Source organism: Triturus cristatus, chromosome 4_1, assembly GCF_964204655.1.
Source record: "Triturus cristatus chromosome 4_1, aTriCri1.1, whole genome shotgun sequence".
NCBI lineage: Eukaryota > Metazoa > Chordata > Amphibia > Caudata > Salamandridae > Triturus > Triturus cristatus.
This window is the reverse complement of record NC_140585.1, coordinates 1,044,845,290-1,044,868,983: the sequence shown is the minus strand read 5'-3', so window position 1 is coordinate 1,044,868,983 and position 23,694 is coordinate 1,044,845,290. Positions and strand designations below refer to the sequence as shown.

At 45.6% G+C, this 23,694-nt stretch overlaps 1 protein-coding gene across 1 annotated transcript in view; it reads right to left on the bottom strand.

Moving 5' to 3' along the window:
- PMPCB (peptidase, mitochondrial processing subunit beta) overlaps nt 1-23,694 on the bottom strand; it is a 266,044-nt gene that overhangs the window by 137,449 nt on the left and 104,901 nt on the right. The window contains exon 7 of the mRNA XM_085654026.1: nt 12,627-12,739. Coding sequence (XP_085510152.1) covers nt 12,627-12,739 — 113 coding nt within the window. The remainder of the gene's footprint in view (nt 1-12,626; nt 12,740-23,694) is intronic.

The window sequence follows — 23,694 nt, the reverse complement described above, 5'->3', positions numbered from 1 at the left end:
GCTTTAATTTAAGAGACACTGACCGCTATGACAGATGTGGAAGGGAGGGCGCGGACTTTAGACATCTTGCCTGTGACTGTGCTCCCGTAGGGTGATACTGGGCGGAAGTATTAGGGGCGTTTGATCAGATGACCGGGTTACACATACCCAATGACCCACTTGTCAGTACTAGGATACACCAAGGAACTCGCTGTCCCATTCAGGAAATACATATCCTTAGCGCTCTTGCTAGCCAAACACAGGGTGGTCTGCAGATGGGGAAGAGGCAGGGCACCCAAATTTAAAGAATGGTTAAATTACCTCATATTTTGTCAAGACCAATTGAATGCATATGCCGAATTATTGCTACCATCATCCCACCCACGAGACATTTGGAGCCCTTTGAAACTATACCTCTCAGCGCAATCAGAAACTGCAGACGCTGAGACGGCCACACCAGTTAATGACTGAATGCGGAGTCCCGCGGGCAGCGCACAGGGGTCTGCCGAGACTTTGGCGTATCTGAAACGCAGATTTAAAAACATTGGACGCGATTGGGATTGTCATTTATAAGAAATTGCATTGTGACAATGACTTTATCGTACCTCATTAATGTGTAAAAAATTGTACTGGCTATGTAGTGTGGAAAGTTTTCACGTTATACCTTTTTTTCTGTATAATCAACCTAATAAAAACAGTTTTAAAAAAAAACTGCAAAAATGGGGAACGGGCACAATGACAAACCATACAGACTGGCTACATAAAAAGGGACCCATGCGTGCGATTTCTGGCTTAAGAATTTAGAGCACTCGCACGCCCCTTAAACCTGTGTGTATTCAGGCACACTCCTGACAAAGTCACGCCAGCTGCATAAGGACACTCGCCAGTCCGCACAAGCACAATACCCTGTCGGACCCTGTAGGTCACCTTGGACTCCCACCTCAAGGTGGCATCTTTGATGTGTACTTCACCCCCACAGACCCTCACCAACTGCACCTTACCTGGTTTCCCCCTTATAGTTAGGGCTCCCAGTTATCCGTATTTACTGATTTTTACTGATAAAGACAGACAGAAAACTATGTGTTTCCTGTATGTATTTATTTTTTAAAGTGGAAAAATACTGAAAATTACGTTTTTTGTAACAGACTCTCCATGTGGACAGCTTGGGGAGTTAAAAAGAGGATGAGATTTGCTTAAATACAGGTATAAGTTAACATATATTTGTAGTATAATGCTAATATGCACCTGTAGGTATAGTGTTTTGTTATATGTGGCTATTTAATTTGCTAAAACGCGACAGGCGTCAACATATGAGTGAATGTCTAAGAGTTAAATAAATATGAAAATATACCATTTTACGACTCCATTTATTCTCAAAATAAATATGGATAAATGCAATAAGATGGCCAAAAATAAATATGGATAAATACAGACGGAAATCTCAACAACAAAAAATTCCATAAAAGCGATAGCCGTACTTATAATTTACCCCAATCCCCCATTTTTCCTCATCAGCCTCTGGAAGTAGGTATGTGTTAATAGATAAAACCAATAAAAAGATTTGAAACAAAATAAAGACAGTGAAGCTATACAATTGAATATAAATACAAAAACACAAATGGGGAGCAAGTGAATGAATACACAAACTAATTATATGTAAACAAAAGCAAATAAGGAGTATTTGCAATTGTAATGGAAGGAGAATATAGCAAAACCAACAAATAACGGGGGATTACTTTACTCACTACCTGGCACTTGCATCAGAATTAAAAAATCATTAATCAAAAGCCAAGGGACATAATCATATTTTAAAGTTTCATATTTTGTATTGGGAAAAGCAGAATGAGCCATACAAATACAAAGGCTTGTCAGAACAATGAAAGGGCGACATTCCCGCAGGTGAATGAAACACTCTGAAACTGCTCCCCATTTACATTTTTTGAGACATCTTGTTTATGCTCTCTTTTTTAACACACCGATAATGGAACATATCTATGGCCATGGGGACAGGAGTAGGACACAGAGAGGGTTAAAACAGAATGAACTCACTAATAGAGGAAATACTTTAGAATTAGCACCTTGTAGTCTTTAAACTGGAGAGTAAGGCATCAAGCTGTCTGTAATCTTAAAGACTAATCTTCACAAACTTATACAGGCGAACAGTACAACAAGTTAGCTCTCTACAGGAGCTAAGAAACTACCAGGCTGCCTCAGGCTGAGTAATGAAAAATGCCTTGCCTCTGTGTTTTCACTCTTAGGTTAGCTAGAAACAGTAATAAAGCTTTACACCCCACAAAATTAAGTCTTTCTTGATCTTCTGCAGACCCTGTTTCTTCAAGAGTGTACCCCGATTCAGATCTGGAAAGACATGTATATTCCCTCATTTCAAAAACTAAGTCAGGTTTATTTCCCGCCACTTTTAGTGACGCGGTCATGTGGCTTGGGTGCACTAAATCCACCAGAAAATTACCATTGTCCTGTTCTACTCCCTGTGGGCCCCTAGCCTGGAGTCTAATGTATTCCCTGACCCCCTTCCCCCCCCTAGTGCTATCCAAAAGTCAGCATCTGCTCCTATGACTTCCTTCTGCAACCATGCCCCTTTCTGAAGCACTGTCCTCAGGCCTTCCCATTCTTCTGGTGAAGGTAGTCCAATTATCTTTAGGTGAGCAGCTTATTCTCCAAGAACTGTGTCTTGGACTCTACATTAGTCAGTGAGTTAACACATTGCTCAAAATGCTTACTCTGACCTGCTCCTTTCTGCTTTCCTTCTACTTCCACTACAGCCAAAATCTGTCAGTCCAGCTCCTATACAGCTTCCTTATTGTTATCTACCCAGTGCTTCATGGCCTTTAGTTGCCCTCTAATGAGGATGGCTTATTTTCATTAGGTTGGCTGCTTTGCTGAAGCTCCTTGAGCTTCAGCGATAGCTAACCCTTGTTTAAGCCTGGGCAGAAGGATGTTCTACCACTGAATCAGTCTCTTAGCAGTCACTGGAGAGTTGCGTTGATCCACAGAAATCATTCTTTTCTTTAGCTTCACTTTCTGTTCTTTTGGGGACATTTCTTTTCAGAGTTTGTTTGACCCTTACAGGGACAAACAAATGGAAGTTTCTCCTGAGTTTAACAATTTACCCCTTCACAAGTATGAACAGTCTGTTTTCCCTTTACCTGTCTCTAGAGGCCATCAGATTGCTTACATCCACCTTCAGGCCTTCACCACAACACAGCTGTGATCTCATTCAGGGCTCCTGCGGGGCCGGTACCCCCAGAAGCTCCACACACCCTTTTTCCACGTTACCTCCTTATGGAATGTAGCCCTTTAGAAGTGGCCCGCTGCTGCCATTCCTGGAGCAGACTGTTCCAGTGCAGTAGAGGAGAATAAGGGTGATTTCCAGTTTACTGTCAAGTGCAGACCCCCACGTCTGATAACCGGATGCCCTGACATGTACTAATCTGCCACCAGGATGCACCGTCACTTGGCCCCACCACCACCCAGGAGAGGAAGAACAGCCTAAGTGAAGGGAGTCTAAACAGAGTAGTTCAGGAAAGCAGCAGTTCTGGAACTGTGTTGGCTCTACCCCACCATAATTATATTTTAATCACTATTGGCTCAGAAATAGTATTTCTGGTAAACAACCTTACCGCTGAATCCATGAATTAAACCAAACGGTCTGCTAAATCGGTATTTTCACCCTTCTTGCTCTGTACTAATGCTCTATGCCATGTCTGTAGTCTAAGCTCCTTAAATTTTGTCCGGGGCTATTTCTTAGGCTCCCTTATGTACAAATACATTAACACAAGCCAAAGACTCAAACTTGTAGCCATATTACCAGCATCATTTCTTAGAGTCCACAGCATCCGAGCCTAAACAAAATGTTCTCTAAGGGTTGAGGCAGAAAGTTAATCTGATGAATACATGTTTAAATGTAGGAGGTGATGGGGCGTGGCCAGCAACATGGCAGAGTAGCTGCTTTCTCCGGAGGCCCGTAGACAATCCTACATTTTTCCTGGCTGCTTACCGTCTAATGCAGTGAAATCCTCAATCCATGGCATTCTAAGCGGCAATCGAGGGCCGCGGTGGCCATGTTTGGGTCACGCCGCAGAACTGGGACTCATGAGGCGAGTGATAATCAGCCCGAGGCCGCCAGGAATCACACAAGATGGCGGCGCTGGCACAATAAACTCATCGGCAGGTGGGAAGTGAGTGGCCGTGACTGGACTCCTGAGATGACGTCCATGGTGCCAGCGGGAGCCCGGGGCTGGGAGGGTCAGCCGGCCCCTGCTCTTTCCCTTCCTTTCTTTCCTCCGTGCTGCAGCTGCACTTGGAGAGCAGACAGACCAATGGGACATTCAAAACTCCACACATGCAACAGGGGCTACCCTGCTTGTGGCGGACCCGGAATGCAGACTGTGGCAAGATCGGTCCAGCACCACGAGGAGGGGATACAAGCGCTAAAGAAGGATCCCGGAGGCGGCGCCATTGATGCCAATATGAGCAGGTCAGTGTGGATAGACTGCCCCTGCCCTTCCCCTTCTTCGGCCTCTCCCAAGTGGCATGCACACCTTGAGGACGGGCAGATGTATCAGGCACCCCAGCAGCGCGGAAGGGCGCCGCACGGTAAGTATAGGCCTCTGCACTGGCAAGTCCTCACCGCTGTCGGATGTGGGCGGGACAAGGCTTCCCTAGCAGGGCGTGCAGCGCTGGAACACCCCTGGTCGGTTGATGGCTGAGGTTTGACGGGGGCAGCAGGAGGGTTTCCCCCCTGCCGCAGGGAGTAAATAAAGACCATAGGGAGTGCGGGACTTGGAGCTGGGAGGACAATGTGGTGAAGGACGTTGGGAGACACCCCTGTGTGAGATTGCAGAGCGGAACCCCCAGGCAAGAAGACTTTGTGTGAGCTAGTGGGAGTACCCCTCCCCCCACCTGACCTCAGCATATAGTGACACTTTCCCCCTGCCTTCTGGGCCCTCAGAGACTGGGTGACCGTGGGGGCACATGAGGATGCAACAACACCGCTGAGTGGCCATGTGGAGCCAGGAGAGGTGCGATCCCACAGCAAAACTCTGTATGATCTCAAGGGGGACTCTCCCTCCCCTGGACACTGCAATAGGAGGGGCGCTTCGTGAGACTCTTGTGCCCCCACTTGGGGATCCTGTGTGGCCTATACAGTAATGGCCTCTCCCTGGGAAAGCGAAAACCTGGGCCCTGAATAACAGCGCTAGCCAGTAGGAGAGGCTTGGCCGGGGGTCCCTGGCGTCACCATTGACTGGACTACGACCTGCATGCCATGGCTGATTGGAAGTGTCCGGCTCCCCTGCGGCGTTATGAAAGCTCAGAGACCCAAACATTAGTTAGCATTAGTGCATCACGGTAAGCCCTCACAGAACCAGATACCCATACTATCATACTGGAGGACGGCTGCCCGGGACCTCAATATTGCCATAAGTGGCAGCGCTTCAGTGCACCCAGACGTGCAACAGTCAAAACACAATCACCCAGTATGGCCAGAGAAAAAGAACCGAGATCCCTGAAACAGGGGAAAATGGACAGATACACAAAAGTCATGGGCCCGCAACACAGAGCGGAGAGGGAGACACCACCACTGCGTGATATCGCACCAATTTTACAGGCGATACAGTCTTTCAGGGAGGCACTAGAGGGAAAAATAGGCATGGTTCATTCTGAAGTCATTCGACTCCGCCAGGATTTGCGCAGTGTTTCAGAGAGAGTGACTCAGGCAGAAAGCTGCGTATCGGAGATGGAAGGCACGACCCACACTCTCAGTAAAGAGGTCACTGAACTTACAGCTACCCTCAGGCATGACTCCTGGAGGGTGGGCGAAGCTGAAAACGGCGTGCGAAGAAACAATGTGCGCTTCGTGGGTTTTCCAGAAGGAATAGAGGGCTTCAATGTGGGCTCCTTTCTGGATAAATGGCTCAGGGACTCTCTTCCAGCAGCATAATTCTTGTCTATCTTTGTTATTAAATGAGCCCACAGGATGCCCAGTTTCAAACCAAAAGACGGAGCACTGCCTCGGCTGCTAATTGCCCGCTTCATAAACTATCAAGACCGAGACTTAATAATTTGAGAGATGCAACGTATTGGAGAGGTCCGACATTCTAATAAAAAATTAATGGTTTTACCAGACTACTCCTGTGAAGTCCAGAAACAGCGGCGAACATTTGACTCAGTTAAAATAAAACTGCGAACCCTCCACATTCAATACATGTTGCTCTTTCCGGTGAAGCTTAAGGTCATTTATCAAGGTAAAACTCTCTTATTTTTGATGCCCGAGGAAGCATGGACCTGGATAGAGGAACGTCCACTCCTGGGATGAAGGCACGATTCACAAGTAACCCATAACCCTGACACACACAGAGGGACTCAATTCAAACCTCAGAAGGAGAGGAAAGGTCTATGAAATGGCCCTCCGAACAGGAAATGCCAGGTACACCACTTCTGACAGGACGATGCCTCTCAGGAGCGGCTAGGTCCTCAGACATGGAGGATGAACCACCACAAAGGATAAACAAGAGGAAACAACGTAGACATCGAAAACAGGCCGCTCCAGACCTGATGGAGAAAGAACTTTCATTAGAATCGGATAGTGAACATCCACTGTTCCAGGAGATCGTCCACATGGAGGACCCACCCCAGCCGCTGCCACCCAAGACCCTGACTTGATGACCTCATGTGATGGAGGCAAAGAATGTCGAGACAAACCAGGCATGGCAGATAACCAGGGGACAGTGAGTCGGCACTAGATGCCCTGTGAAGGACGTTAGACACACCCATTGGGTGTTTTGTTCTATACTTTGCTTAAAATGTTCTTTTTGTTCTAGGTTGGGAGTTTAGTTAGGGAGGTACACACCTCTCAAGCCTAACCTGAGACAAAGTTGTCGTGTTGACAGTGGGGTTACGGTATATGAGTAGCGTGTGAAAGTGGGGAGGGAAGGACCTGAAAGAGGACTCAGACTTCAGGGACGAGTTGGGGAGGGGTAATTTTAGTTTCCATACTTAATGCAGTGATAGCAGAAAGAGGGGCAGCAGCAGGATTTGCAGACACTGGTAATACACCACCTTGAAACACAATAGATGGGCAAACCAGTCGCACATGGTGATAAGGGATACTCATCAATGACATGGAATGTCAACGGTTTCAGAAATAAGATCAAGAGAGGATTAGTCACCACATACCTTTGGAGACTGAAACCCAATATCGCTTTCCTCCAGGAGACACACTTACAAGGCTGACAATGCAGGTTCCTGGACAGGGGAGCATACAAGACCTTGGCACAAGCTGGTTTTTCCACATGTTATAGAGAGGTAGCGAGCTTAAACTGGAAGAAATACCCCCTTTATAATAAACAAATCATGGGCTGACCCCAATGGCACATATGTTGCAGTCCTGGGGATGTGGGGCCGTAGAGACATCACACTAGTTAGGGTCTATGCCCCTGTTTGACTCCAAAGACAGACATTGAATAAGGTGGCCCAGATTTTACTGGAGGCTGGCTCTTCAACACACATCGTGGGAGGGAACTTCAATGATGTAGTAGATCCACACTTGGACCGCACGAGTTTGGCCCCGGGCAGCGGGATGTCACGCCACTGGCTGGGTTCCTGACAACGTTGGGATAAACTAATCTCTGGCGTCAACACCACCTAAACAACCATTTATAAGCCCATTAGGTGTTCTCTAGGCTGGATTATATTCTAACCCCAGCAGGAGAGATAGGTGTGCTTGAGAGGGTGGAATACCTGACAAGGGGTTTATCTGATCACTCGTCCCTATGGCTTACAGTGGGAGGGAGAAGCCATGAATCACAGGCTGGATGGAGGCTTAAATCATGGATACTAAAGGACGAGACAGTGGCTCGTGACATTAGGGTGGACACTGAACTGTACTTTACTGAAAACAAAGACTCCATGTTGTCAGGAGTCACATTGAGGAAAGCACTCAGAGACAGGGTACAAAACATTATCCCGCATAAGACGAAGAAGGAAGTTCGGGAGATAGGGGCCCTAGAAGGCAAACTTATAGATCTGGAGGGGTGCGAAGGACCAGACGTAGACCAGCTAATAATGTGTCAAATCACGGTTATCCACAGGAAATACCAGGCACTGGTACGCCAAGAGGCAAAGTCCTTGATTTTATCCGCACAACACTACCTGTATGAGGCGGGAGATAGGGCGGGTAGATTGCCTGCCTGGCTGGGGCAAAAAAAGGTAGACACAGAAAGGGTACAGTCCTTCTAGGAGGGTGGAGCTACATATACTTCGGCACAGGAGATCGCCGAAGTATTTGCGAGATATTATGCCGTATTTTATAAGACCATAGCTCTTGCGGATGAATCCCAGATTAGAGACTGCTTAAGTGCCGTCACTATTCCAACCCTGTCCCTAGATGACCAATTAGCACTCGAAGAAGAGTTTACCCTAGAAGAAGTAGTGGCTGCTATAGGCAAGCAGAAACCAGGTAAAACCCCAGGTCCTAATGGAATACCGGCCGAACTCTTTATGAGCAACAGTGAACTATTGAGCCCTTACCTCCTCAAGATGTTTGCCAAGGGAGTTCTCCCCACAGATCTCCACAATGCCATCATAGTATTGATCTATAAAGCAGGGAAGCCTGCCACAGACTGCAGTTCTTAAAGTCAGATTTCGTTATTAAATGTGGAATTGAAAATCCTGGTCACTATCTTAGCCACGCGACTACCGACCAGGTTCATGTCGAAGAGCTCAACGAGATTCATTCTCCGCCGGCTCTATAACTGGCTGAAAACGGTAAAAGATGGGGACGATCCACATATCTTTCTGTCCCTAATGCCAAGAAGGCATTTGATTTCGTCCACTAGCTCTTTATGCGGCAAGCCCTGCTGAAATTCAGATTCGGACCCAGCTTCCTGATGTGGATAGATTTGCTATATGCAGCACCGATGGCCAAGGTGCCGGTCAACGGAGTAAGGTCTGTGGAATTTCCAATTGGAAGAGGCACTAGACAGGGTTGCCCACTGCCCCCTTGCTATTCGCTCTCATTCTTGAACCACTGGCCTGTATGGTTCAGACACACCCAGACACTAGAGGTTTTGGTGCTAAATCTGGGGCCTTTCAAGATGAAGGAATTTCACTTTATGCCAACGACATCCTACTGTAGGTTACCCACCCAAACGTGACTCTTCCTATCACATTTCAACTATTTGACAATTATAGTGCCTATTGGAACAAGTCGAGCCTCTACCCGGTGGGTGGGCACCTAGACATGAGAGACCTCCCAGGGCACCTACGCATCAACAGAGATGGGTTTAAATACCTAGGCCTTTACGTAACCACTACAGCTGGTCTCCTGACAGAATTCTATAGAGACGCGGAAAGGTGGAGACTACTGCCCTTAACACCTTTAGGCAGGATCACAATGTACAAGATGGTTACACTGCCGAAATTGCTTTACATTCTTCAAAATACATACCATGAAATCCCAGAGGATATTTTTGTCACAACAGACAATTAAGTCCGTACGCTCTTATGGAACGGAGGTCATCCGAGGGTGGCATTAGGGGCACTCTAGCGCAGTCAGTATAATGGGGGAACTGCGCTACCAGATATAAGATCATACGACCTAACTGTGCACTTGATAGCAATCTACGAATGGGGGCACCTACCAGCTGATCTTACAACATATATGCGCTAGAGAGGCTACAATTCCAAGACCATACATTTCTCCATTACATCTACGGTGGCAAGGGGGGGGGGGGGGTAGACAATTACTGCCGGCACCCCAGAGGACAATAGAGGCCTGGATGGGAGCGGGGCAAAAGACTTACCTGAGAAACTCCACTGTGGGAGGGAACACGCCAGCCTGAAACTGGGAAACTGCTGGGACTTAAGACCTGGGACACAATAGGGACATCCAGACTGGGAGACCTCCTGGAGGAGGGATCCTTAATCCCCTTCTGCTCTCTCCAACGCGAATACCAGTTAAGTGACACCCAGCAGTTCAAATATCTACAACTACACCATGCATGGTGGGTGGAGAGGCTAAACATGGGTGATATTCCTGAATATGCACCCCTAGAAGGGAGATTACTCCAGGGGGAAATAGCGAATAAAGCGGTCTCATGGACCTACAAGACATTAATTATTGGATAAATTGAAGAACTTGAGGGCCCAATGGGAAACCACAATGGGGGAAATGGATGACTGACTGGTAGGAGGCACTAATGCACCCGAGAGAGGTAGCCATTAAATTAAGGCTACAACTGATTCAACTTAAGATCCTCCATAGGCTATATTATATTAAATATTCTCCCAAAAATATATAGGAGGTGATAGTCTTGTGCATGTAAATCTGAGCTTTCCCCAGTGAGAAAAAGCCCAACAAATGTTTTCTTTTCTTTTTTTTTTTTAAACATAGTCTTCCTAGAATGATCTTTCTCCTGACCTTGCCATAATTATTTTCTTAAATAATAAACTACCTTCTTAGTTTCTTAAGCAACATCGGTTATGCCTCACTCACCCACAGTCACCATACAACTACAGCCCCATTGGTAGGGATCAGAAACAGTCACCTTTCAGGTTTTAAACAATGCCTTACTCACAAGCCACAGAATCTCAGTGAACTACTATGCCATTATCATTCAACTGTAATTAAGAGTGTCATTAGCCAATGATACGCAATGACTGACAGCCTATCTGTCTTGCATCTAATCCTGGTTTTCGTTTACCTACCTCAAACTCAACTTTCCCAAAACATCCTTGCCCTCTTCACTGGCAAACACAAACACTAAAAGAAAGTTTCCCTCAGCCCTGCACCTCAATAGCTTCCCTTCCACCCCACCTTAGGAGATGTACAAAGTCCCTCGGCTTACATGTGGACTCCGAAGTGAGAAAACATCCCAACAAAAATACATACTCTCTAAGCAATTATAACATGGACATGGTTGCCTCCTACTAATAGACCTACTTTTTCAGGTACTTAGAGTCTTTCAGAATTTCTGAGCTCAATTGGACCAGGAGAACATAGATTTATACATCTGTCCCATGTACATGCCTGTTTTCTGTATTCGTTTCACTAGAATAGGTTTTGAATCCATCTTATCCATCTGTTGACCCCTTCTTCCATCCTCCAACAACTGATGTCTTCAGTCATCCCAGCCTCCCTTAAAGTCAAGATTACATGCAAGATACCACATCATTCTCAATTCCGAAAGGTGTAACTAACTGGTAACCAAGGACCTATCCCCTTAGAAGGTATGTCTTAACTCTATAAATTCAATGAATAAAATACATTTAATAAAAAAACATCCCAGTCATTCCACAGCTTTCAGTATCTTTCAACACTGTCAATCACCAGGCCCTTCTAGCACGGGTGGAACGGGGAGAAGCGCTTGATTGGGTCACATCACAATTGTCTAAATAGATCCCTCCAGAGACAATTTCCTTTCACCCACTTACTTGCCTTTCTAAGCTGGAGTTTCTGAGGGATCCATGCTACACAGCCATCCAAGTCCAATATTCAGCTTAACCTAAAGGTATTGGCAAACAATATCCACTTCTTCAGATACTTTCTTTTCCGTACATCAACATGAATGTCCATCAATCACTCACACATTCAATCCTGGGTCATATGAACTCGAAAGGCATCTCACCTCTCTATATCATGCACTAAATCCCTTAGCTTTTCTAAATATAGTCACCCCTCATTCAAATAACTTAACCAGAAATAAGACTGCAAGGCTCTACTCTCCCAGACTGAAAGTTTAAACCCTACTACCCCAAAAGAAACAAATAGCACACTGTCAGAGCCTTCAGACCATCTCTCACCAAGAGGTGGAAATGCCTGCCTTCTGGCATATCAGAGTGCTCGGCAGGTCAGGACAGTGTTTCATGGAGCAGGTCAGATTATAAAGGCACACAAAAACCCATTACGGCTGAGATTTTATTTCAATTCTGCTGCGTCATCCACAATGCAGAACCCATCAAAAGCCCTCAACTTATCAAACACTGTTTTTCTTCAGCAGGAACACTGAAAAAGCACTGTGTTCTAGGATGTTAAGTTATGGAATGACAGGCTCCAGACCAGACTTGCTCTAACTGATTTTCAATTTTGAATTTAAAAAGTAACTCAAAACCACAGATTCAGAAAACAGCTGCTCTGGTCCAACTGAAGACTGCTCGGAGCCCCCAAGTGCTACTCTCCCTGATCTAATACATACAATCTCCAAATTAGGAATCAGCTTGCGGAGCAACTGAGTCATGTAATCCAATCATGCTTTCAGAATGCCCAATGGTGAGTATTATTCACATTCTGTCATCAACTCATTGTGGAAAGCATGAAAACCTTGCTGCATTTTACTGTTCAGTAGCTCAAGGAACAAAGTCCTACTCTGAAACATAACCCCTTATTTTCTGATCTACTGAACCTTGTTTTTCTGTAACCTGCTCTACCTACAGTACACAAGTGCTTCTGACACCTAGATATGGTATCCCTAAAAATCTCAAAATACTCAAGTTCTGTGTTAATTTAGCAAACAAAAGTCTTAAAAATGAGTTTTCAACTGACACAAGAGGGATTCTTTCCTCACCCAGCCCTATTCTGCACCAAAATTGAAGAAGAGATAAATTTTAGCTCACAACCTTCAACTTACCTCACTACCTGTGAACCTGCAGGGAGGCAGGGCTGGTGTTTCTCCTTCGCATGTAGAGGGCAAGTTGCCAAAGTGATACTTTGCTAAATCAAGAAGCTCATTGTGGGACACACCTTAAGACAAAAAAACGGAATTATTCTAGTCAATTTTTTTCAATTTCAAGTCTTTATTTCGATTTTCATCATAAAAGACAACATAAAAATATTGAACAATTTTAAAAGAGGGATACAAAAAAGAAGAAGAAGAAGGACCTAAATCTCATCATAAATTGAAAATGTGACGTACATAGCAGCGACATTAATAAATAAATATCACAATGTTAGGAATCATAAAAAGTGTTAAAAAGTAACCAAATAATCAAATGAGGCGTAATTTATATGCACAAATAATCCAAATCCAGTGGGGAAATTTTGCAACGCCAATAGTCACAGATTGGGAAGTATTTGTTTTAAGACACCGCAAAGCCTCAACACCTGTCCGAAAGCCCAATAAAACACAAATTGGTTTGAGCCAGACTCGCCTTGGAATTTTATACTCCGGACAAATAAATAAAATGTGCGCAATATTTTCCCGTAGTGCTGGGCAAAAGGGACAATCAGGGATTAGATCTTTACGCCATTTGGCAACAAAAGAATTAATAGGAAGGGTGCCCACCCTGAATTGGTGGTATCGCTTTCTGGCCTCCACAACTGTAATACAGTCCCAATAGTTTTCAAACAAGGGCCTGTCCTTGAGTGCCAAATAATCCGAGGTTAAGGACGGGCCAATGCTTGATCCAAATCTTCTTTCTGAAACCACCCGCCAATATAAATCTTTAAAAAAATTACTGGGGGGAAAAATGTGTGCTGTGGGCTCTTCCCATAAACTTGCTAAGCCCATAGCACAGTAAAGTAACCTGACCTCCCTCATCCATAAGATCTTATGTGCCTTGTCAGCCCCCCTAACGTCCAGGAAAGCCCGGGCGTACTCAGAAAGTTCAGGGGTAACCCAGAGCCGCCTCCAGTAAGCCACTGGTCTATATCGTGCAATATCCTCTAAACGCAAGACCCCCAGGTCGTAATAAAGGGGAATAAGAGGAGTGGATGTAGGAAGGCCAGTAATTATACGCAAAAACTTGTTTTGGGCCCTAGTCAACTGGGTAAGATTACTATAGCCCCACAGTTCTGCCCCATAAAGAATTGCCGAACCTATCTTGGCATCATATATTTTAAGGGCTGGTATCATGGGTCTAGTGTGAGACAGGTGTAGCTCTTTTGTTAATGCACCCGTTAGCTGTGCATGCTTTATTATCACTTGATCTATATGCGGTTTCCATTCCAACTTCGACGCGAGGGTGATACCCAAGTATGAGAAAACCTTAGTCTGCTCTAATTTAATTCCATCCATCACAACAGTCCCTCTAACGTGTTTGGACTTGTGCAGGACCATAAATTTCGTTTTGGTTACATTTACGATAAGCCCATGGTTTTTACAGAAGACTTCAAACACGTCTATGGCTTTTTGTAGGCCCTGTTGGGTCTTGGAAATTAAAAGAGTATCATCTGCAAACATCAACAGGGGAATCAACTTACCATCCAATTTTGGAGCATCAGTAGGAGTTTCCTGAAAATAGTTGATCACTCTGTTGATGTATAAGGAAAAAAAGAGTCGGGGCTAAGACGCACCCTTGGCGTACTCCCCTAGCAACTGGAAATGTATCTGTGACGCTGCCTGATTGATTCCATCTGACTTGGGCAAAATTATCCTCATGTAATTTCATTAAAAAGTTCAAATATCTATAGGCATGCCTTGATCTTTAAAAACTGACCACATTTTTGCTCGAGGGACTAAATCAAAAGCTGATTTAAGATCAACAAAAGCTGCAAATAACATACCCTCACCCAACTGAACCACCCGCCAGTAAATTAACAAAAACCTAAATACCTGGTCTATGGTACTTGTGTGGCTGCGAAAGCCTGCCTGGAGTGGTGATAGGACTTCCTCCTCCTCAATCCACCCTTGAATTCTTAATAAGACAAGCCTAGCTACCACCTTCTGTATAGAGTCGATCAGGCTTATGGTCCTATAATTGCCTGGATCAGAGCGCTCTCCCTTTTTAAAGACCGGAATGATCTGGGCGCCCTTCCAGGTATTAGGTATGGGTGAACCGTTGGATATGCAGTTAGCTAGGCACAAAATGTAAGGTGCCCAAAGTTCCTTGTCATACATAAACAGGTCAGCCGGAACCAAATCTAAACCTGGTGCTCTACCTCTAGGGATAGAATTCAATACCTTACACACCTCATTTAAATAAAAAACCAGAGGAGTTATATCCATAAATGGAGAAATAATTGCTGTACAACTCCCCTCATAAGCATCTACAGAGGCAAACTGAGATGCATAATGCGAAACCCACAAGTTAGGTGGCACAAAGTTGGTAGGTTCATTGCTTTTTGTACCCCTACCCCACCTGACCATGTCCCAAAAGGAGCACATTGAACGTTGTTTACTGGCAGAGTGGAGGTCCCTCCAATATTCCTTGTCCCAAGCTCGTTTAGCATCGTATTGAGCTTTTTTGTAAGATGCACGAGCATTCCTAATGCAAACAATGTCCTTGGTTTTGACTGCTTCTGACAAGGTCTGATATGCAATCCTGCATGTTTTCCCATACCATTGGTCCTCCTTTCTGGGAGGCCTATTGGGTTTAGCATGAGTCTGTTTAATAAAAAAGACGCTAAGTTGATTAAAAAAAGTTTGTATGGATAGTATTTGCATTTCCCATATCTTCCTTCTGAGCAATACAGTTTTGTAAGGCGTCAGTAGCTTTAATAATTAAATTCCTAATAGTTAAAATCTGCCTCTCATTCCTTAGACAGTTGACCCATTTAGCATGCCTTGAATCGTTAGATTGGACAATCTCCACCTTCCTAGCAGAGACCTCCTGACAATTAATCTTAAATAATTTAAATGATAGTAGTAGGGGGTCATGGTCACTTTCCACCCTTTCCACCACTAACATATCCTTAATGCTAGGCCAATGTTCTTTATTGGTAAGTATATAATCAATGCGGCTTTTACGTAGTCCATTGTTAAACGTAAATGCCCCATGTTTGTCGGAGGCTGATCTGCCATTTATTGCACGAAGCCCTTGTCCAATACACAATACCTTAAGCTGGAATACAGCCTCAGTCAATTTTTTTTATTGGTGAAAGTGTCAGATGGGGAATATTCCAGGTACAATCCTCTTCTAAAGTGAGATCGATATCATTAGTGTCCAAAGGTTCAAAGCAGCAATTAAAATCACCCGCTACTATGACATCACCCTTGCTACAATACATGTCAAGAAGCAGGTCCAACTCCTCCACAGTTTTTGAGGGTTTACCCCCCCCCCCGACAGCCCTCTAGCATAGATGTTAAAAACAAAAAGATCCTTTTGTCCAGGGCACTGGACAAGAATAAGTAAAATATCATTACTGTTTGAAGCCAATTGAGTCACATTATACCCGCTATCTTGTTTAATCCAGGTTAAGAGTCCCCCCTTAGCTCTTCCATGGAGACTCTGGACAGCGGGTACATAAAAGCTGAGGTAACCAGGTCTATAATCTAAAGCAGTCGACCAAGTTTCCTGCAATAATATGATATCCCTGTTTTCAAGGAACTTGGACCACTCAGATGACGCAACTTTAGACCTAAGCCCTGCCACATTCCAAGAAACTAGAGACGAAAAAACATTATCGTCGTCCCTACCTTGGGTGGCAGGTAATATAACTTCCTGCAAGTCTCCTGTAACTTGATACCCAATTTGAGAGGCCTCTTGTACATGATTATTGGTGTTGGCAGGTCCACTTTTCTGGGCTATGTCCATGGGCACTAGGCAGATTTCACCGTGTAGACCTCCACCAGATGCTGCATTCGCTCCAGAAAAATTTGGCGGAGGAGTGCCTAGCGGACCTAGATCTTGACGATTGACAAGTCAATCGTTACAATCTAATGAACTCAACACCTCAGATCTGTTACTTACTGGGATAAATCTAACATGAGGATCGAGACGAGAAGCATGATCTCTCCCTCTAGTGACAGCTTTAGGGCATGGAGGGTAAAAATACCCTAGAGGCAGGATATTAATACGATCTTGGTGTATCCTCAAAGAGCCCGCCTGTCTTAGGATATGATCAACCAATTGTGGGGATGCAAAGTGAACAACACATTCTCCCGCCATATCCTTCTTAGAGTCTCCCACCCAATCCACCCTTCGAACCATCTTAAAGTTGTTATAAAGGTTGTCCCCCAACACTGTTCTAGTATTCAAGAAATGTAAAGCTTTATTTTTAAGTGATGACCAATGTTCCTCTTTACTGTCCATTGTTTTAGGGACATTGGCCAGGATAATAGAGTATGGGCAAGCCTCAGGGGTGGGATGAAATTTAATATGTTTCTGGGGAGTATGATGGATACCATTGGGACTTCCCCCGAACCCTCCACAACCAGAAGTAGTACCTTGTACAGTAGTTGGAATATGTGATGCAATTTTTGTCTGACCTGCTACCTGTTCACTCAATGCATGCCCACCAACATTCAAGCTAGTAACTATTGGTAAATGGGTAGGAGCACTATCAAGACGTGTGGCTGTCAATTTTGTCTCTATCAAAGATCCCTGTTGGTTTAGTACCTGTCTTTCCAAGGCTAATAGTCTGTAATCAATTAGCTCAAGTTTTTCCATAACAGGAATAATGAGAACCTTGAGGCACTCCTCTATAATCCTCAAAAATCTAAGCATTTGGTCACCCACAATGGGGTTACCTGATGTGGAAGTCGTTTGGACGCCCTCTGCATGAGACTTGGGTTGGTTGGCCTGGGTCGAATAACTTTCTACTTGAGAACTCGGGCCAATAGTAGAATTACTTTTCCTCGCTTGTTTGGGGTGTGGTTTGCTACCCTTAATAACACCATCTGCCTTCCGCTTCCTTTGTTGCTCTTTACCTCTAGTAACATGCTCAACCCGTGCCTGCCTAGTGCGTGTATTAGGTGGGGAAGGCAGGGCCGGACTGGTCACTCCGGGCACCGGGCAATCCCCCGGTAGGCTGGATGGGGTGGGGGCCGGTTTCGTGACAGGGGGCCGATTTGAAATCGGCCCCAACAACAGAACACACAGTGCGTACAGCAGTACATTAAGCACAATAAGGTCGCCCCTGGCTGTCTGAGAGTCCTGTTGTGAGCTGCGGTGCCGCGCCGATTTCAAATAAAACCATTTCAATTTGATCAGGCGGCAGCCAGGCCCTAATCATCCTTGCTGTGTATTGCACACTACGTCACCACCACCACCTGACCTCACCTCTCCTGTCACCTGACCATCCATGTCTGTACTGTTGATGAAGACGCGCGCAGCACGCATATGTCACCGCCTCCGCGGCGCCGCTGTTTTTTTAGGGTAGGGTCTGCAGTGGTGCTCATGCGCATTGGGAAGTGCGCGTGACTGAGGCGAGGTCGAGGCAGGCATGCTGAGGCCAGAGAGGAAGACTGCAGGACAGGCCAGCCACTAGCCAGGAAAGAGATCCGGATTCCGCACCCCGTAATTTAATCTCCCCTGTTTGCTGCCCGCAGCGCAGGTGAGTGTTATTTGTTTGTTTGCAGACCAGTGGTGGCTAGATTTGATTTATGGGAGGTGGGCGGCACAGCACTACTGTGCTAAAAATACATTTTTCATTGGCTGTACCTGCCTGGCAAGCTGAACAGGAAGGAATGTGGGGGGAGTTGGCGGGGCAAGAGCGGCAAGGATCGGGGCCCACTGCAAGGACGTGGTGGGGGTAAAAGGCTAGCTATCTGTCGACTGCGGAACCAATAGATCGGATTTTTAATCGCTAGCTACCCTATAGCCGTACTGTGTCGTCCTGAGCATATCTCACAGAGCTCTCAAAGTGTAGGCTGGTAACGTTTTTTTTAGCAAAAAACAATATGCGTCTAAAAAATGACAAAACGAACAAGATGCCAATTCTCCTGCTGCTGCTGTATCACAGAAGCAGAGAAGTGATTAAATACAAGCTCCACAAATACCTCAGTGGACAAATGCACCTGCTGCTGAGCTTGGAATGTATCCCGTTTCCAGATTCGCCAGTGCTGACTCACCCTTCCATACTTTTTGGTTAAAATTAGTGCTATTACATTGCTTTAAAACAATACCTACTCAGCATCGCGAGATAATGGAGTTTGCGTTGCAATATTCGGCATACGGATGATGCGGCTATTTGTAAATACTTGACCACAATTGTTTTCATTTCCTGACACAACTTGAACTCAATGTAAAACATTTACACTGAGTTCAAGTTGTATCGTGAAATGAAAAAAAATGTGCATCACAGTACTTAAAACTGCATTCAGCAGCTGCCTGGTTACCAGCTTTTTATACCAAGGACACGACACATAGAGACTTTTCCACGTGTCACCCTACATCATCACTGGTTCATGGGCGATTGTGTCTTGCAGTGTAAGGGGGAGGGAGCAGGCGAGACAGTTTTAATCGAATTTCCAGAAAAAAGCAAACACCTATTCAGTCACAAAAATGATCCTGCGATGAACCTCCGACTATCGCATCCTACTCGACATTCTTCCCCATATGTGGCCTCTGCTTGTCTATGCTGCGACGGTGGCCTCCCCTCTGAACTTCGCGGGGACAACGTGACATCACATTGGAGGGCCTGGCCTGTCACAGGTGTTCCATCCACAGGATTCTGCTGCTGGTGCCAGCGCGGACCTCGTGACATCACATTGGAGTGCCCGGCCTGTCACAGGTGTTCCATTCACAGGATTCTGCTGCTGGTGCCAGCGCGGACCACATGACATCACATTGGAGGGCCTGGCCTGTCACAGGTGTTCCATCCACAGGATTCTGCTGCTGGTGCCAGCGCGGACCTCGTGACATCACATTGGAGGGCCCGGCCTGTCACAGGTGTTCCATTCACAGGATTCTGCTGCTTGGAAGGCGGTGACCTAAGGCTGATTCTCACAACTTGCTTGCACATACTTTCAATGCTGTGCAGCGCATCCCGATTTTTTGTTAATCTGGCCGCCGCCTGGGCCTCTGTTTCACATCTTAATCTTTAATTCTTCCCTCCAGTTTTCTTCAGGTTGTTGCTATGCTATCTATTGTGCATGTTGTTTCATTCTGATAGTTGTTTATTTAGTGAAGCCGTTTTCTACAGTGATAACATGTATGCCAGCAGCCACTTCAGAGCACTTGGTTGAGATGAGCAATACAAAGGCCGGATCTAGAGGTCAGAGAAAATAAATCGTTCAAAGTGTTTTTGGGAAACAGAGGTTTCAGTTTCTGATCCAGGCATGGTTTCTATCCACACGACTGTGGGTCGAATGCATCTCTGGAGGGGAAGGGTTTCCAATCTTTCCAGAAGAGACAGCAGTGTCCCTATTGCCTATCAGTAGGTCAGGACCATTCTAGAGGTCTGGGCCTGGGCACTTTGTGGTTCTTACTTCGTGTCTTTTTCTTTTTGATGTGGTTGGGACAAGGAGAGCTAATTTGAACGATCTTCGGTTCATTGTGAGAAGGTTACCACAGCACTGCACTGTCTGGGCCTGGGCCTGGGCCCGGGGCCGGGGGGGCAGCATCAGTCTCGGGTATGGGAGGCCTAGACCAGCCAACAGGAAGCAGCCTGAAGGCACATGAACCGAAGGTCTAAAGAAAGCTGTGCTTTAAATGGGCAGGTATAGTCAGGTACCTTAGCTAGTACCCGCACTACTTTAATTTAAAGTGAGACCAAGGGCTCTCCTCGGCAGGGGTGTAAGTAAATGCATTTAATGGGAGAGTACAGTACAGACACTTCTCAGGCGCATGCAGATACACTAGGTCAGGGTGGGACCCGGACTAACCTGCAGTTCTGTATCCCATTTCATGCGTTGCTATTATGTGTGACGAGACACCAAGACTAGGGGAAGGAGCAACAAGGATTAAGAAAGACTCTGACTATTCATCTAGAAGGCCTTGTTCCGATTACCCCTCATTTTCAGTAGGAGGAGGAGGTGATTGTGCGCCACGCGCAGAATGATGCATTGTCTCATCGTCCGCGGCGCCTGCGTGCCTTAGGGTGCGGCTGATGTCATCATGCCGCATGCGCATTGCGCCTCGCGCCATTAAAAGTGCGCGTGACTGGCTGCCTGCAGCATCACGAGTGGAGTGAGACAACACGCAATACATGAATGTGTTTGTAAATTAGCAGGAGACAGAAAAGTTAATGCACCACAATCCCTCAAAACCCAACAATCCCTCAAAACAAACAAGAAATAAAGCTTTCTATTTTCTAAATGTGTCTCTTCCGCAGGTTGCTTTTTACATTTATGAATTGTTTTTAAAAGTGTTGGATCTCGGGTTGCATTTTACATTTATGAATTGCCTCTCTGGTGCTAGAATCATTTTAGTGTACAATATGTAAGACCATTGGCATATATAACGACTGAGCAACAGAACACTGGATGGATTCATTTATTTTACACCTAATTCAAGCTTTTTCCCAAGCTGTACGTTTTCAAGCTCATAGGAAATTACCTAGGTTCTATGATGGAAGCAGAGTGGGAAAGATAAACACCCCCACAGTCGGGAGCAGGGAATACCAATTATGTGACTGTAATTACCCACTTGGTTTAAATAAGATTTTCTTCAGTCACACCATCAGATCATGGCTGGCTCATTGCTCCGGCAGCTTACAGAGCCCGGGCCCGGCAGTACTGTATCTGCATTGCAGTTCTCCAAAACATGCATTGTAAAATGCATCTGCTAGACTGCTAAGCATGAACATCTCTGCCTTCAAAAACCATTACTCTGTGTTTTATGCATGGTCTTTCCTCACATTCTGTCTTTTTGTCTTAGTGCCTACCAATTTAAAAGAGGCAACATTCACCTTTTTGATTTTGTGCATGTCATATAGTCTATTTAAATCACTGTATTGTTCTCATAGCAAGAGTTACTGAATCACTCTTCAGATTAGAGTCAGAGTTCAGAATCCCCAAAGACCTTGAGTTTGATGCGTTCTTTTAAGGTCTGCAGTGGAGGAGAGTCCCCAGGTCACAATGGGCTTTTTTTATATATATATATATATATATATATATATATATATACATACATACATACATACATACATACATACACACACACACACATGAGGGGGGCAGGTTGCCACAGGGCATTAGAGACTTTTTCTTTTTTTTTTAAATATTGTTTTGCTGGAGGGGGTTTAAGGCAACTATCAGAGACATAGTAGAATGCTAATATGTTTGTAGCAAGACTCCTCCCAAAAGTATGACATTCCTACAAGTATTATCTCAAAGAGCTAGACATCTTTAATTTGTCTCAGCCTCTATTATAGGCATATAGATTGACTCATTCCTTCGGCTATACAGTGGTGGGTGGCACAGTAACTTGGCACTGGGCGGGCGCCTTGCGCAGTGGTGGTGGTGGTGGACAGGGCTGGACTGGTCACTCCCCCTAGTAGTGGTTGCTCACTGCGCTTGCTCGCTACACACCATGTTGGGGCTGGTCTCACTTTTACTTTGTTCTCTCTAATTCACTACTTGTGTCTATTTTTGATGCTCTCTGAAAGAATGTCTATGGGTACATATGACTGGGTGGGTAACCTGATGTTCTTTAAGGTCATCATCTACTATTTACTGTGCTTTGAAAGTTGATACAATTTGAATATGTAATGAAAAATGTGTTGTAAAATTCACAGTTTTGGACTGTCGTTTTCCAAAATTTTCTTGGGGGGAGAACCCCCCCAAACCCCCCTAGTAGCTGTCGGGCTCGCGCGCTGCGCGCGCTCGCGGGGCAGGGGCTGGTCTGTCAAAATTTGCCAGGGCTGCTTTCAGTTCCCAGTCCGGCCCTGGGGGAAGGCAACGGGCTAAGAACGAGAGGGCAGGGAGTATTTATTGTATTTGACACCCTAGAATGGGCATCATTGGTTGGTGCGTCTAAGCTTTGTAACCCTTCCATAGGGACTTGGAAACTCCCCATTAAAGCAATCGTAGGTGCATGGTTCAAAATATTAATATTGTTACTAGATGGATCAAGAGATAGCCTCCTTTCTGCCAATTCTATCTCCTTGGCCACAGCAGTGTCAGCCCGTTTAAGATATGCATCCAATGTCCCAGCACCCCCTTTAGGATTGACAATAGGTTTGGCCATGTTACTGGCAACCTTTGCAAGAAACAGGAAAAATCCAAATCCACAAAGAGGGCCCCACACAATAGTCTGTGTTCAATAATAAAGAAAGGAAGTCACTTAAAAACGTATCTGATCAATGAGTTTGTTGCGAGTGTACCAGAGCCAAATGGAAAAATGAAAGGGAGCAGGCCCGACCCGGCCTACTCCGGCCTCGGACGGCCACAGACGGCCCCGCCCTTGTCACTGGCTTAGCCCGGCGCCGCCCGCGCGCGTCCCGCGGTGCGGGAGACGCGAGGTGAATTTAAATGTTCAGTGCGGGCGGGAGGGGCCGCTGATGCCGACGCTGCCCCTCTGCCTCCTGGAGCGTGAAGTCCACTGGCCGCCTGCTCTGCGAGTAGGTCTCCTCCAAGGCTGCAACAACGCTGCGCGTCCCGCGAAGCGGGAGGCGCGAGGTGAATTTAAATGTTCAGTGCGGGAGGGAGGGCCTGCTGATGCTGACGCTGCCCCTCTGCCTCCTCGAGCGTGAAGTCCACTGGCCGCCTGCTCTGCGAGTAAGTCTCCCCCAAGGCTGCAACAACGCTGTGCTATTCTAGTCTGTCTATGGACAGAACAGCATTACGTAAAAATGAGAGGAAGAACGGATTTGGTTTGAAGTACTGTTCTTTTTAACTTTTAAGTGAATAGTATGTATCACTCTACCTAGCTGGCTTCTTTTTTAATTTATCAAATTTGATTAGGACACACTGCACAAAAGATAACCTGACATAATGCCACGATATATCACACAAAAACATAAAACAAAGCTGCCAACAGTTCAACCAGAATTTGTCAGTAGAATAGTGATGTGGGAACATACATGAACAGAGCTATGATCACATTTGGTAATACTGGTTAGGACTATGGCCCATAAAACAATTAATCCACAAA